Here is a 14,557-nt window from a genome sequence, read left to right as displayed (position 1 = left end):
GCAATTCAGATACAATGTCAAGGTTAAGAAGTAAGCACTTTAATAACAATATGCTAAAGAGCTTTTGGTGCTCCCTAGATCATGCTATGCTAATGAATTATCCTGCACTTAAGAGTTCCTTTTATACACACATCAAAAATAGAAAAAGAGATTGAGTCCATCCTAGCTAACATGGTGAAACCCCGTCTCTACTAAAAATAAAAAAAATTAGCCGGGTGAGGTGGCGGGCGCCTGTAGTCTCAGCTACTCGGGAGGCTAAGGCAGGAGAATGGAGTGAACCCGGGAGGCTGAGTTTGCAGTGAGCCGAGATCACGCCACTGCACTCCAGCCTGGGCGACAGGGCGAGACTCCATCTCAAAATAAAAATAATAATTAATAATAATAAAAGAAAACTCTAGGAACATTTCAAAGTAGCCAATCACATACTGAAAAATAAAACAACCTTTATGAGCTGCTAACTCATGAAAAGTTAGATAGTATAAAAGAGGTTAGCAGAGAATGGTATACAAAAAAGTTGTAATAATACCTTCTAATATAGGGACTTTAATTCTATGGACTTTAATAACTATGGACTTTAATTTCTTCTGTGGCAAAAGTCAATAGCAGAAGGAAAATCCATGGGTTAGCTTAAATGTCCTTTCCTGGACAAACTTAAAAAAAAAAAAACTGGAAATTGCTTCCCTTCCTGCCTGCACACTATCTGCTGATGTTCATTTATTATTTCACTGAGAAAGAAGAGGGAAGACTTCTGGTTAATGAAATCCAGTGAATGTACATATTAGTCTCCATTTACTCCCAATATGCCACAAAAGCAATAGTAAAGGAATTTGGTACCAAAATAATAATAATAATTAATAATAATAATAATAATTGGGAGGGAAAGGCATTACTCCACAAGGACAGAGAACATGGGAGAGGACAAGTACAAGAAATGGAAAATAGATGGGCTCCTGGTAACTCCTTAGCACATCTGAAAAAGCTGATACTAAACCTTCAAAGGGAAACACCAAAAATAACTCCATTTACAACACAGAACAAAGAAAAAATTCTGGAATTCATGGCACCAAGTACCTCTGGAAATGAGGAAGAAAATGAGGCTTAAAAAAATTGAAGGATTTATTGAAAGTATAAGTACCCAAACCTTTAGATCCTCTCCCCTGGTCCACACAGGTAAGTGATTGCCCATCCCCTCCCCTTGCCGATGATTTCTGGTTTAGTATCTGGAGAGGGTCACAAAAGAGTCTTTGGACTAGAGAACACCTGGTGCACTTAATGGAGACACCATCCTGTAAACAGAGGCTTAAGTAAAAGTTTACATACTGCAAAAATTACCACAAAGTTAGTGGCTTAAACCATGGAACTGTATTATCTTATAGTTCTGTAGGATGGAAATACAACTTGGGCCTCATGGGCTAACATCAGAGAGTCAGGCATCAGCAGAGCTGCACTCCTACAGGAGAATCTCTTTCCTTGCCTTTTCCAGGTTCAGGGGACACTTGTATTCTTTGGGTGACCCCTTCCTCCATCACCGGAGGCAGCAACACTGCATTTCTTGGTGCCTGGCTTCTGTAGTCACATCCTCCACCCTTTCTTACCTCCACTCTTAAAAATCCTGTGAATACGTTGTTCCCATTGGACAATCTAAGAAAATCTTCCCATCACAATGTCCTCACCTTAATAACATCTGCCAAGTCCCTTTTGCCGAAGGTAGCATATCCATAAAGTCCAGGAATTAGGATGTGGACATCTTTGGGGGCCATCATTCTGTCTATAACCCCAGCATTCCTGTTTCACTAGGTTTCCAGAATACCGGCTGATATGGTTAGGCTTGGTGTCCCCACCCAAATCTCATCTTGAATTGTAATCCCCAGGTGTTCAGGGAGATACCTCATGGGAAGTGATTGGATTATGGGGGCCATTTCCCCCATGCTGTTCTCGTGATAGTGAGTGAATTTTCACGAGGTCTGATGGTTTTATAAACGGTAGTTTTTCCTGTGCTGACACTCACTTTCTCCTACTGCCATGTGAGAAGGTCCAAGCTTGCTTCTCTTTCGCCTTCCACCATGATTGTAAGTTTCCTGAGGCCTCCCCAGCCATGTGGAACTGTGAGTCAACTAAATCTCTCTTTTATAAATTAACCAGTCTCAGGTATTTCTTTATAGCAGTGTGAAAATAGACTAATACACTGGCTGTTAGGATTATCTATTTCACATATGATTTAATAAGAGACTTTACTAGGTATTCTGACAAGCCCGAGAGTAAAGACTCCAAAATATTTAAATTGAGGGTGTTCCTGAATGAAAATGCAGTTATCCACTACATATCCCGCACTATCAATTTCCTTGCCCAACTCCCTTCAGTCATCACCTCACTTTTACTCAAATTCATTGCAAAACTGCTTTAAGGCATTGTCTATATTTGCTATCTTCACTTCCTCCCCTCCTCTCCTCTCGCCTCCCCAATTATTACCTCTTGAACTCACTTAAATCACACTTTTATTATCATTCCAGAGAAACCTCTTAGTGAGATCATCAACAAACTCCCCATTGCCAAACTCAAGGGTGAATTCTTATCTCAGTAAACCAAAAAGCATTTGAAACAATTGATTACTATATCTTCTTGAGTAACTCACTTGTCCATCTTCTCATTTTCTTTGTTTTCCTTCTTTTTCGGTTTTTTTCTTAGTCTCACTTGTAGAATCTTTCTATTTGCTCTAATCTATGAATGTTGGAGTTCCCCAGGACTCAATTTCTTCTCAATAAATACTAAATTTATAAGCCAATGGTGCCCAAATTTATATTCTAAATCTTTCCTCTGAACTGGACTGTAATAGTTCAGTTGTTAAGCTGCTATCACCTCAAATTTAATGTGTTCAAAAGCTAATTTTGATTTTTATCTTAAACCTGCTTCTAATGTTCCCCAACTCAAAAAATTATGCCATTATTCCTAACGTTGCTCAGGCCACACCACCTAACAGTCATTTTTGAGGCTTCCTGTTTTCTCCACCGTGCAATCATTTTATCGGCAAACTCTGTGTTCTACACCTTCAGAGTATATTCCAAATTTGACTTTCGCATCACCTTCACTTTTACTAAATCGATTCCAACCATTAACTTCTTTCACCTGGAATTCTGCAACGGCCTCAAAACTGTATCCCTTGCTGTTCTACACTACACTCTGAAAATACCTTCCCTATACCACATCCAATAAGGCTCTTTTCAAATGTAAATAAGAGGCCGGGCAGGGTGGTTCATGCCTGTAATCCCAGCACTTTAGGCAGATCACTTGAGGACAAGAGTTCGAAACCAGCCTGGCCAACATGGTGAAACCCTGTCTCTATTAAAAATACAAAAACTAGCTGAGTGTGGTGGTGGGCACCTGTAATCACAGCTATTTGGGAGGCAGAGGCATGAAAATTGCTTCAACTTGGGAGGCAGAGGCTGCAGTGAGCTGGGATTGTGCCACTGCTCTCCAACCTGGGCGATGGATCAAGACTCAGTCTCAAAAAATAAAATAAAATAAAATAAAATAGAGCATGTCATTCCCCCACATCAAACCTTCCATAGCTTCATGTTGCAGTTAGAATAATATCCAGTCTTTATCTTGTTTGAGTACTGACACTAGCCATATGGGACAGCTTGTTACTCTGTTATTAAGCCAAGAAGGTTCCTGCTTTTTACTCTCCTTGTCCCTGGAATTCTCTTTCTACAGATCTTCATGCTCATTCAGGTCTCTCACTATATTTAGGTTTGTGCTCAAATATTTTGCTGACCATCTTGCCAAAATAATACTCCTGATAACTCCAACCCAGTTTTGTTTTTCTTTTTTGGTATTTCATAGCAAAGACATTTTGTTGAATATAATTTATGTGTTCATTTTTTTCTCTACTGCTATTATAATCATCAGATTATCTCTACTGCTATTATATTACATCAGACCAATCAGACTGAATTTTTATGTAACAAAGTTGTGAGTTGTTTTTCAGTTGCCATGGGTCTCTTACACTAAAGGTTATGAAACCCGATGGGCATGCCCAGATGAACTAAGCACCAGTGGAATGTAAGTACTCAGAAGAGGGACTGAATTAAGAGGTGGATACTGCATGGCAGGATATAGGATCAATCAGGTCAAGTCCCTGGCATAGGAGGGTCCACTCAAATCATGTCTCTCAGCACCACCTTATTGCAAGATCCAATCAGATCATACCTTGTTATTTATGCTTATAAAACATGACCCAACCCCCAGCGCAGGGAGGCAGATTTGAGCATTTCCTCCTATCTCCTTGTCAACGGACTTACAATAAACTTTCCTTGCTGCAAAAACCTGGTGCTTCAATGTTTAGCTTTCCTCTGCATGTGAGCAAATGGACCAAATTCTACTCAGTGACATTATATTGTCAATTCTTAGAGGACAAAAATGTTATTCACTATTTTATCTGATGTGCTTAGAACAATATCTGACACACAGAAGGCAAATATTCATAAATATTTTTTGATTTAATAATTGATTCTAGTCATGGACAAACCATGAAGATGCTCTACAGTTGGAAGGTTTTAAGAAAGAGAACAGATGAGCTATTCCATTCATTATAAGACTTTAAGGTCAACAATAGTTTAGAATGCAAGGTAACTGGAAGATCTGCTTCACATATTTAAAAGTAATTATGTACATACAGCAAGGTGCATTGTGAGTATGTATGTTTTCCAGGGCTACCTCAGTGGGTTGAATGTGTTCTCCAAATTTCATGTATTGAAAACTTAATCTCCCAAATGTGTATGTTGATTAGATGGAGCCATTGTGACATAATCAGGATTAGATTAAGTCATCAGAGTGGAGCCACCATGATGAGACTGGTGGCTTTCTAAGAAGAGAAAAAGACCTGAGCTAACATAAAAGTTTTGCCCTTTCTCCATGTAATGCCCTCCACTTCATTTTGACACAGTACAAAAAGCCCTCACCAGAAGCTTCCACCAAGTGAGAAGGACATAAATTTTAGGGGACTGGGGCAGAATGATATGGTTTGAATATGTCACCCTAAAATTCATCTGTTGAAAATGTAATTGCCAATGTAATAGTACTAAGATGTGAGGCCTTTAAGATGCAGTTGAGTCTTGAAGGTGGAACTCTTATGAATGTCATTATTCTAATGTTGAGTTCTTATGCAAGTGAGTTTGTTCTCGTGGGAGTCGATTGTTGTAAAAGCAAGCTTGGCTCATTCCTGCGGTCTCATTCTCACATGCTTGCTTGTCCTTCTACTTTCCTGCCATGTTATGAAAGAGTACTAAAACCCTTGCCAGAAGCTGCTGCCACGTCCTTGGAATTGCCAGCCTCCAGAGCCATGAGCCAAATACATTTCTTTTCCTATAAATTGCTAAGTCTCGGGTATTCTGTCATAGCAAAATAAAAAGAGCTGAAACAGCTACCATAATAAAATACCACAGACTGGGTCACTTAAATGACAGAAATTTATTTTCTCATAATTCTGGAGACTAGAAGTCTGAGATCAAGGTGTAATCTGGATTTTTTTTTTGTCCTGAGGCCTCTCTCCTTGGTTTATAGATGGGCATCTTCTCCCTGTCTTCACATGGTCTTTCCTTTATGTGTCTGTGTCCTAGTCTTCTCTTCTTATAAGGCCACCAGTTAGAATGGATTAGGGCCCATACCAATAACCTCATTTTACCTTAATTACTTCTTTAAAGATCCTATTTATTTCCAGATGGTCATATTCTGAGCTACTGAGGGTTATAACTTAGACATATGGATTTTTTTGTGGGGAAGGGGTTGGAAAATATACAATTCATCCTATTGTGGAGTAATGCTTGGTAGTTACACTGTTTGTATTATATCGGGTTTTGTAGGTTTAAGCTGAGGCATATGCCTGAAAGGCCTTCTTGTTCAAGTGTGTTTTCCTCAATCAACCTTCCACAATTCTGTCCATAGCAATTTATTCTCCTAAAGCTTTTCTTTTTCTCCTGAGATTTTCCTTGAATATTTCTAAGAGGCCTGAACAGGATACAAGTAGGAGATGCCACAGCTCATTTACATACTACTTTACAAGCTAGGTTGGTCAATCGTTTTTCAAAACCATGAGAGAAAAAGACACAGGAGACAGAGATTTTAAAAAGAAAAAGGTAAAAGCTCCAAATTTGCAACAGCCTGAGCATCTGAGTTCCCAGAAGAAAGGGCAATGAACAAAGGGAAGAAAGATAATTTGTCTATTAGCCATTTGCTTGGGCTGGTGAGGAGAAGCAACTTTATAATTTTGCCAGCAGCTCTTCCTTTCAACACGACTACCAGTGATTTTGCAACATTGAGACTGTCATAAATAGTGAGTATGTACTGAATTACTGAGTAAAGTACGTTTCACAGACGTTGAATAACAATCAATGATATAACTAGGCTCTGCCTTGCAACTGACTTCCAACAGTTAACTCAATAGGCAGCTACCTGATTTGGACACTGACTGTCCATTTGAAACACAGCTTCCTAAATCTGACAAAATAATACACTATGCATGTGCAATAGTTAACTAAGTTATGCTTCTTATTTATTTTACATACTAATCATTATGTGTAAATATTGTAACTTTTGCTGTTTTAATTGTATAATGTTCATTGCCATTATCCTCAGTTGGTAAGGACATTGTTCTTCTTTCTTTCAAAATCATTTCAAAATAGATCATCTTGACAAACTCAGGCCATGTATTTCCTTTGGTTAACACTGCTATATTTCTAAACCGAAAACTTTAAACCAGTTTCCTCAGTAAATAATCTAGCATTCGCTAAATTCTCTCTGAGATGTGTTTCTCTTATATTAACATGTATTGCTACTGTTCATAGGTATTCTCAGACTTTAGTTTCCAAGGCTAATCATGGGGTTTAAATTAACCTTTTTAATTATCAACATCCAAAATTAAGAAAATGTTCATCAACTATACTAACCATAATGCAAAAAAGAGAAATGGCAACACAGTCAGAATCTCCTAATTTGTTAAGAATAACGGCCATGAATCAGTGGAGTGACACCAGCCTGCTCCATGCAGGTGGTTCTCGCACCAACGTCATTTGCAGGATACGCTAACGGATTGTGGCTGCACTGCAGAGGGAACCCCACTATACACATGGCAGGTCAGGATGCATATATTTCAATGAATATTTCAAAGATGAGCAAAAACCAGAGTATATGTTATGAAAATCAGAGTGTACTTGGATAAACATCACTGTTGTTTTTATAAAAAATATATAAGTTCCACTTCCCCCTATTTCCCAGATCTCTCCATTTTCACACACCTGATTTTCCTAGATTGTGTTCCTCCTCCACAGCGCAGGGACCTCAGCTCATTGTTGATTTTGCATGAAGACCAGTGTTCTACAACCCAGGAATACTGATTGCACTCACTGTAACATGGGACTGCCTCATGTACCTGTCAGGAACAGGAAAGAAAAAAAAATTATGTGGAACTATCCAACATATAGAAAAATAGCCTATCTTTTAGTAATGCTTGCTGAACATAACCCAAAAAACTGCACTCTGGCCCAAACAGCCAAATTACTTTCCCAAGAAAGCAAGATAGATTTGGCTTCTCTGAATTTACTGACTTGCCTAAAGAAGCATACAGGAGAAATCAACTAAAATATGATGGCATGCTTTCACAGAAGAGAACAAAGGACGGTCATTTCCTAGTGCCAAGAATAGGAATTCTATTATCATTTCATTTCCTCTGAGAGCTCACACAGCATCTATTAGATGGTCCAGCTCTCAATTATATGGTATATTGTATTCTCAGATGTACTTTAACATGTCAATTGAAACAAACATATATAAGGAAAATTATTCTTGAATGTAAGGAGTTCTTACAATGCATAAGAAAAGTGGTATTATTTGCACCAGAAATTTCTTTTTATGCCCCCAAATGATCAATGCTAACAGGCAATCATTTAGCCTCCTGGGTACTGTGGCTTCATATAAATTTAGCTATATGTAGGATGTTTTCAGAGTGTAACTAAAACAGATACACACACACACACACACACACACACACACACACCAAGAGAAATACTGCTAAACTGTTAGTGGCTCTACATGATTACTGACTATGAATATTTACAATTTTATGGTGAAAACAATGAGTACAGTAAATGAATTCTTAGGTTACTTCCTATGCATTTGTTTGTGGTGATTTTTTTTTTTAACTGAAATTGTATCCCAGTGGGCAGCCAATTGAGTTTCTCTGCCTCTTTGTGGCTGCATTTCAATTGCATTGCTCCTTTATATGGGGAACAGTGCTCTTTCTAGGTAAGAAAAAGAACACTGTTCCATTGCATGATCACAAAGATGGCTCAATTATAGGCATGCTTACAAAGAATGGTTCCACCTATCACCAATGTAGTTAATTCATGCTTTTCCTTTTAAATAATAATTTAAGTCTCAATCCTTTCCTCCTCTTGCCTTTCTAATTCCATAAAATTGTAAATGATAACTAGGCTGCACTATCCAAACAGAACCATTGCTTGTATGTTTTTACTAAATGCAAAGGAAGGCACTATGTAATAGGATAATCAGAAAACAAGACTGGAGCACTGTCAGCATGTTAGGTAAAAATCAAATGAGAAAAAGTGATTTGCAAGACTACCTCTGAAGAATCACAAATAATGTCAGAAACTATTTTTAACCATCTGGTTCTACTTGGCTCTCTCACTTAGAACTCACAAGAAGATAAACCACAAGGTAACAAACATGTGAGGACAAAATGAAAGGAGATGGGAAAATAGAAGTGGAAATGGGTGTGTGGAAAGAAAGGAATTAAGTAATAAAATAATCACATTTCATGCTGTGAATGCTGGCAAGAATGGAATGAAAGGGTAAGAAGCAGTTCCTACATTAGAATAAGGGGGTGATATCTTATATCTAAGAAGTCTTTTCCATAACAGTCAGGATAGTAGATGTAAGAGAATAATCTATAAAAATGAAGAGATAGGACCCCAACCAAATAGATACTAAGAAATTGAGCTGATGACAGCTGAGGGTTTAGCTGATCTGACTGCATCACAACAACAATGCTTTCACTGAATTTATGGTTTCATTCTCTGAACCCTTTAATATCTGTTAATTTAAACAAAGTTTTTTGGATTTTCCCTGAGATAGAAGAGAGCACCTCTGCCAAAGTGCTTTGTACAAACAGGGGTGGATGAAAAACTTAATTTGAAAAGTAATTTATCCTATATTTCATGCATGAATTTAAGAGCAAATGGTTGAGATAAACTCTTTGAAATGAAAGTATCTTTTCTAAAGCTATCAATACTAAGTAGAACTTAGATTTTCACCTTCCCTCCCATATAAAGCCCCAAGGTCAAACTAAAAATGAAAAACTGTTTGTTTAGTTGCATGTACCTTTTGTATAAACATTTGACCACCTGATTGTATATTGGTTTCTTGCTTATATTCTTTATGCTCCAGTTGTCTGCACCTGCAGCAGGATAGCTATCTGCAATGTCAAGCTATTGGAAGACAGGGAGAATGTCTGTATAGGAAGATGTGGAGATACCTTCTTGAGTAATAGCATTTAAACAGCACCTCTTAAACAAGATTCTCCATTCTCATGGAATTACTTGAAAATTTTCCCCATATGTGTCTATCATTTAAGAATTGTTCATGCTGTTCATTCTAGCCAACAAATCCTTACCCTCTTCCTTTAAAGGCCAAGTTAACCCCATCACAACACAAGGCTCTTCCTCTGACCCCAGTTGGTGTTTCTCTGGGATGCAGTGACAGTCCCAGCTTTAAGCCAGATAATAAAGCCAGAGTGCACACGTTTGGGGCTGGGCAGTGGTGTTGCTAGGGACACATGGTGGGCTGCTAGGGGAGCAAACACTCAAAAAAGTCAGCACCTGGACTCCTTTGTGCATCTTTCAGCCTTTCTTTATATATACATATATATACATATATATATATAGAGAGAGAGAGAGAGAGAGAGAGAGAGAGGGAGGGAGAGAGAGAGATACGTATATTTTTATTATACTTTAAGTTCTAGGGTACATGTGCACAACGTGCAGGTTTGTTACATATGTATACATGTGCCATGCTGGTGTGCTGCACCCATTAACTCATCATTTACATTAGGTATATGTCCTAATGCTATCCCTCTCCCTTCCACCCACCCCATGACAGGCCCCAGTGTGTGATGTTCCCCTTCCTGTGTCCAAGTGTTCTCATTGTTCAATTCCCACCTATGAGTGAGAACATGTGGTGTTTGGTTTTTTCTCCTTGAGATAGTTTGCTGAGAATGATGGTTTCCAGCTTCATCCATGTCCCTACAAAGGACATGAACTCATCATATTTTATGGCTGCATAGTATTCCATGGTGTATATGTGCCACATTTTTTTAATCCAATCTATCATTGTTTGACATTTGGGTTGGTTCCAAGTCTTTGCTGTTGTGAGTAGTGCTGCAATAAACATACGTGTGCATGTGTCTTTATAACAGCATGATTTATAATCCTTTGTGTATATACCCAGCAATAGGATGGCCGGGTCAAATGGTATTTCTAGTTCTAGATCCTTGAGGAATCGCCACACTGTCTTCCACAATGGTTGAACCAGTTTACAGTCCCATCAACAGTGTAAAAGTGTTCCTATTTCTCCACATCCTCTCCAGCACCTGTTGTTTCCTGACTTTTTAATGATTGCCATTCTAACTGGTGTGAGATGATATCGCATTTTGGTTTTGATTTGCATTTCTCTGATGGCCAGTGATGATGAGCATTTTTTCATGTGTTTCTTGGCTGCATAAATGTCTTCTTTTAAGAAGTGTCTGTTCATATCCTTTGCCCATTTGTTGATGGGGCTGTTTTTTTCCTGTAAATTTGTTTGAGTTCTTTGTAGATTCTGGATATTAGCCCTTTGTCAGATGAGTAGATTGTGAAAATTTTCTCCCATTCTGTAGGTTGCCTGTTCAATTGGATGGTAGTTTCTTTTGCTGTGCAGAAGCTCTTTAGTTTAATTTGATCCCATTTGTCAATTTTGGCTTTTGTTGCCATTGCTTTTGGTATTTTAGACATGAAGTCCTTGCCCATGCCTATGTCCTGAAAGGTATTGCCTAGGTTTTCTTCTAGGGTTTTCATGGTTTTAGGTCTAACATTTAAGTCATTAGTCCATCCTGAATTAATTTTTGTGTAAGGTGTAAGGAAGGGATCCAGTTTCAGCTTTCTACATATGGCTAGCCAGTTTTCCCAGCACCACTTGTTAAATAGGGAATCCTTTCCCCATTTCTTGTTTTTGTCAGGTTTGTCAAAAATCAGATAGTTGTAGATGTGTGGTATTATTTCTGAGGGCTCTGTTCTGTTCCATTTGTCTATATCTCTGTTTTGGTACCAGTACCATGCTGTTTTGGTTACTGTAGCCTTATAGTATAGTTTGAAGTCAGGTTGCGTGATGCCTCCAGCGTTGTTCTTTTGGCTTAGATTGTCTTGGCAATGCGGGCTCTTTTTTGGTTCCATGTGAACTTTAAAGTAGTTTTTTCCAACTCTGTGAAGAGAGTCATTGGTAGCTTGATGGGGATGGCATTGAATCTATAAATTACCTTGGGTAGTATGGCCATTTTCAAGATATTGATTCTTCTTATCCATGAGTTTGGAATGTTCTTCCATTTGTTTGTGTCCTCTTTCATTTCATTGAGCAGTGGTTTGTAGTTCTCCTTGAAGAGGTCCTTCACGTCCCTTGTAAGTTGGATTCCTGGGTATTTAATTCTCTTTGATGCAGCTGTGAATGGGAGTTCACTCATGATTTGGCTCTCTGTTTGTCTGTTATTGGTGTATAAGAATGCTTGTGATTTTTGCACATTGATTTTGTATCCTGAGACTTTGCTGAAGTTGCTTATCAGCTTAAGGAGATTTTGGGCTGAGATGGTGGTGTTTTCTAGATATACAATCATGTCGTCTGCAAACAGGGACAAATTGGCTTCCTCTTTTCCTAATTCAATACCCTTTATTTCTTTCTCCTGCCTGATTGCCCTGGCCAGAACTTCCAACACTATGTTGAATAGGAGTGGTGCGAGAGGACGTCCCTGTCTTGTGCCAGTTTTCAAAGGGAATGCTTCCACTTTTTGCCCATTCAGTATGATACTGGCTGTGGCTTTGTCATAAATAGCTCTTAGTATTTTGAGATATGTCCCATCAATATCTAGTTTATTGAGAGTTTTTAGCATGAAGGGCTGTTGAATTATGTTGAAGGCCTTTTCTGCATCTATTGAGATAATCATGTGGTTTTTGTCTTTGCTTCTGTTTATATGCTGGATTATGTTTATTGATTTGCCTATGTTGAACCAGACTTGCATCCCAGGGATGAAGCCCACTTGATCATGGTGGATAAGCTTTTTGATGTGCTGCTGGATTCGGTTTGCAAGTATTTTATTGAGGATTTTTGCATTGATGTTCATCAGGGATATTGGTCTAAAATTCTCTTGTTTTATTGTGTCTCTGCCAGGCTTTGGTATCAGGATGATGCTGGCCTCATAAAATGAGTTAGGGAGGATTCCCTCTTTTTCTATTGATCGGAATAGTTTCAGAAGGAATGGTACCAGCTCTTCCTTGTACCTCTGGTAGAATTTGGCTGTGAATCCATCTGGTCTTGGACTTTTTGTGTTTGGTAAGCTATTAATTATTGCCTCAATTTCAGAGCCTGTTATTGGTCTATTCAGAAATTCAACTTCTTCCTGGATTAGGCTTGGGAGGGTGTATGTGTCCAGGAATTTATCCATTTCTTCTAGATTTTCTAGTTTATTTGCATAGAGGTGTTTATAGTATTGTCTGATGGTAGTTTGTATTTCTGTGGGATCAGTGGTGATATCCCCTTTATCATTTTTTATTGCATCTATTTGATTCTTCTCTCTTTTCTTCTTTATTAGTCTTGCTGGCAGTCTATTAATTTTGTTGATCTTTTCAAAAAACCAGCTCCTGGATTCATTGATTTTTTGAAGGGTTTTTTGTGTCTCTATGTCCTTCAGTTCTGCTCTGATCTTAGTTATTTCTTGCCTTCTGCTAGCTTTTGAATGTGTTTGCTCTTGCTTCTGTAGTTCTTTTAATTGTGATGTTAGGGTGTCAATTTTAGATCTTTCCTGCTTTCTCTTGTGGGCATTTCGTGCTACATATTTCCCTCTACATACTGCTTTAAATGTGTCCCAGAGATTCTGGTATGTTGTGTCTTTGTTCTCGTTGGTTTCAAAGAACATCTTTATTTCTGCCTTCATTTCGTTATGTACCTGGTATTCATTCAGGAACAGGTTGTTCAGTTTCCAGGAGCAGGTTTTTCAGTATCCATGTAGTTGAGTGGTTTTGAGTGAGTTTCTTAATCCTGAGTTCTAGTTTGATCGCACTGTGGTCTGAGAGACAGTTTGTTATAATTTATGTTCTTTTACATTTGCTGAGGAATGCTTCACTTCCAACTATGTGGTCAATTTAGGAATAGGTGTGGTGTGGTTCTGAGAAGAATGTATATTCTTTTAATATGGGGTGGAGAGTTCTGTAGATGTCTATTAGGTCCATTTGGTGCAGAGCTGAATTCAATTCCTGGTTATCCTTGTTAACTTTCTGTCTTGTTGATCTGTCTAAAGTTGACAGTGGGGTGTTAAAGTCTCCCATTATTATTGTGTGGGAGTCTAAGTCTCTTTGTAGGTCTCTAAGGACTTGCTTTATGAATCTGGGTGCGCCTGTATTGGGTACATATATATTTAGGATAGTTGGCTCTTCTTGTTGAATTGATCCCTTTACCATTATGTAATGGCCCTCTTTGTGTCTTTTGATCTTTGTTGGTTTAAAGTCTGTTTTATCAGAGGCTAGGATTGCAACCCCTGCCTTTTTTTGTTTTCCATTTGGTTGGTAGATCTTCCTCCATCCCTTTATTTTGAGCCTATATGTGTCTCTGCACGTGAGATGGGTCTCCTGAATACAGCACACTGATGAGTCTTGACTCTTTATCCAATTTGCCAGTCTGTGTCTTTTAATTGGAGCATTTAGCCCATTTACATTTAAGGTTAATATTGTTATGTGTGAATTTGATCCTGTCATTATGATGGTAGCTGGTTATTTTGCTCATTAGTTGATGCAGTTTCTTCCTAGCATTGATGATCTTTACAATTTGGCATGTTTTTGCAGTGGCTGGTACCGTTGGTTCCTTTCCATGTTTAGTGCTTCCTTCAGGAGCTCTTGTAGGGCAGGCCTGGTGGTGACAAAATCTCTCAGCATTTGCTTGTCTGTAAAGGATTTTATTTCTCCTTCACTTAGGATGCTTAGTTTGGCTGGATATGAAATTCTGGGTTGAAAATTCTTTTCTTTAAGAATGTTGAATATTGGTCCCCACTCTCTTCTGGCTTGTAGAGTTTCTGCTGAGAGATCAGCTGTTAGTCTGATGGGCTTCCCTTTGTGGGTAACCCAAGCTTTCTCTCTGGCTGCCCTTAACATTTTTTCCTTCATTTCAACTTTGGTGAATCTGACAATTGTGTGTCTGGGAGTTGCTCTTCTCGAGGAGTATGTTTGTGGCGTTCTCTGTATTTCCTGAATTTGAA

At 38.5% G+C, this 14,557-nt stretch overlaps 1 protein-coding gene across 1 annotated transcript in view; it reads right to left on the bottom strand.

Moving 5' to 3' along the window:
* Positions 1-14,557, bottom strand: part of THSD7B (thrombospondin type 1 domain containing 7B) — a 908,978-nt gene that overhangs the window by 110,212 nt on the left and 784,209 nt on the right. Inside the window, exon 16 of the mRNA XM_024243556.3 lies at positions 7,290-7,423. Coding sequence (XP_024099324.3) covers positions 7,290-7,423 — 134 coding nt within the window. The remainder of the gene's footprint in view (positions 1-7,289; positions 7,424-14,557) is intronic.

The sequence above is a fragment of the Pongo abelii genome, chromosome 11 (assembly GCF_028885655.2).
Source record: "Pongo abelii isolate AG06213 chromosome 11, NHGRI_mPonAbe1-v2.0_pri, whole genome shotgun sequence".
Classification (NCBI taxonomy): domain Eukaryota; kingdom Metazoa; phylum Chordata; class Mammalia; order Primates; family Hominidae; genus Pongo; species Pongo abelii.
Note: the sequence above shows the minus strand (reverse complement) of the source record. Positions and strands in the feature narration are given on the sequence as shown.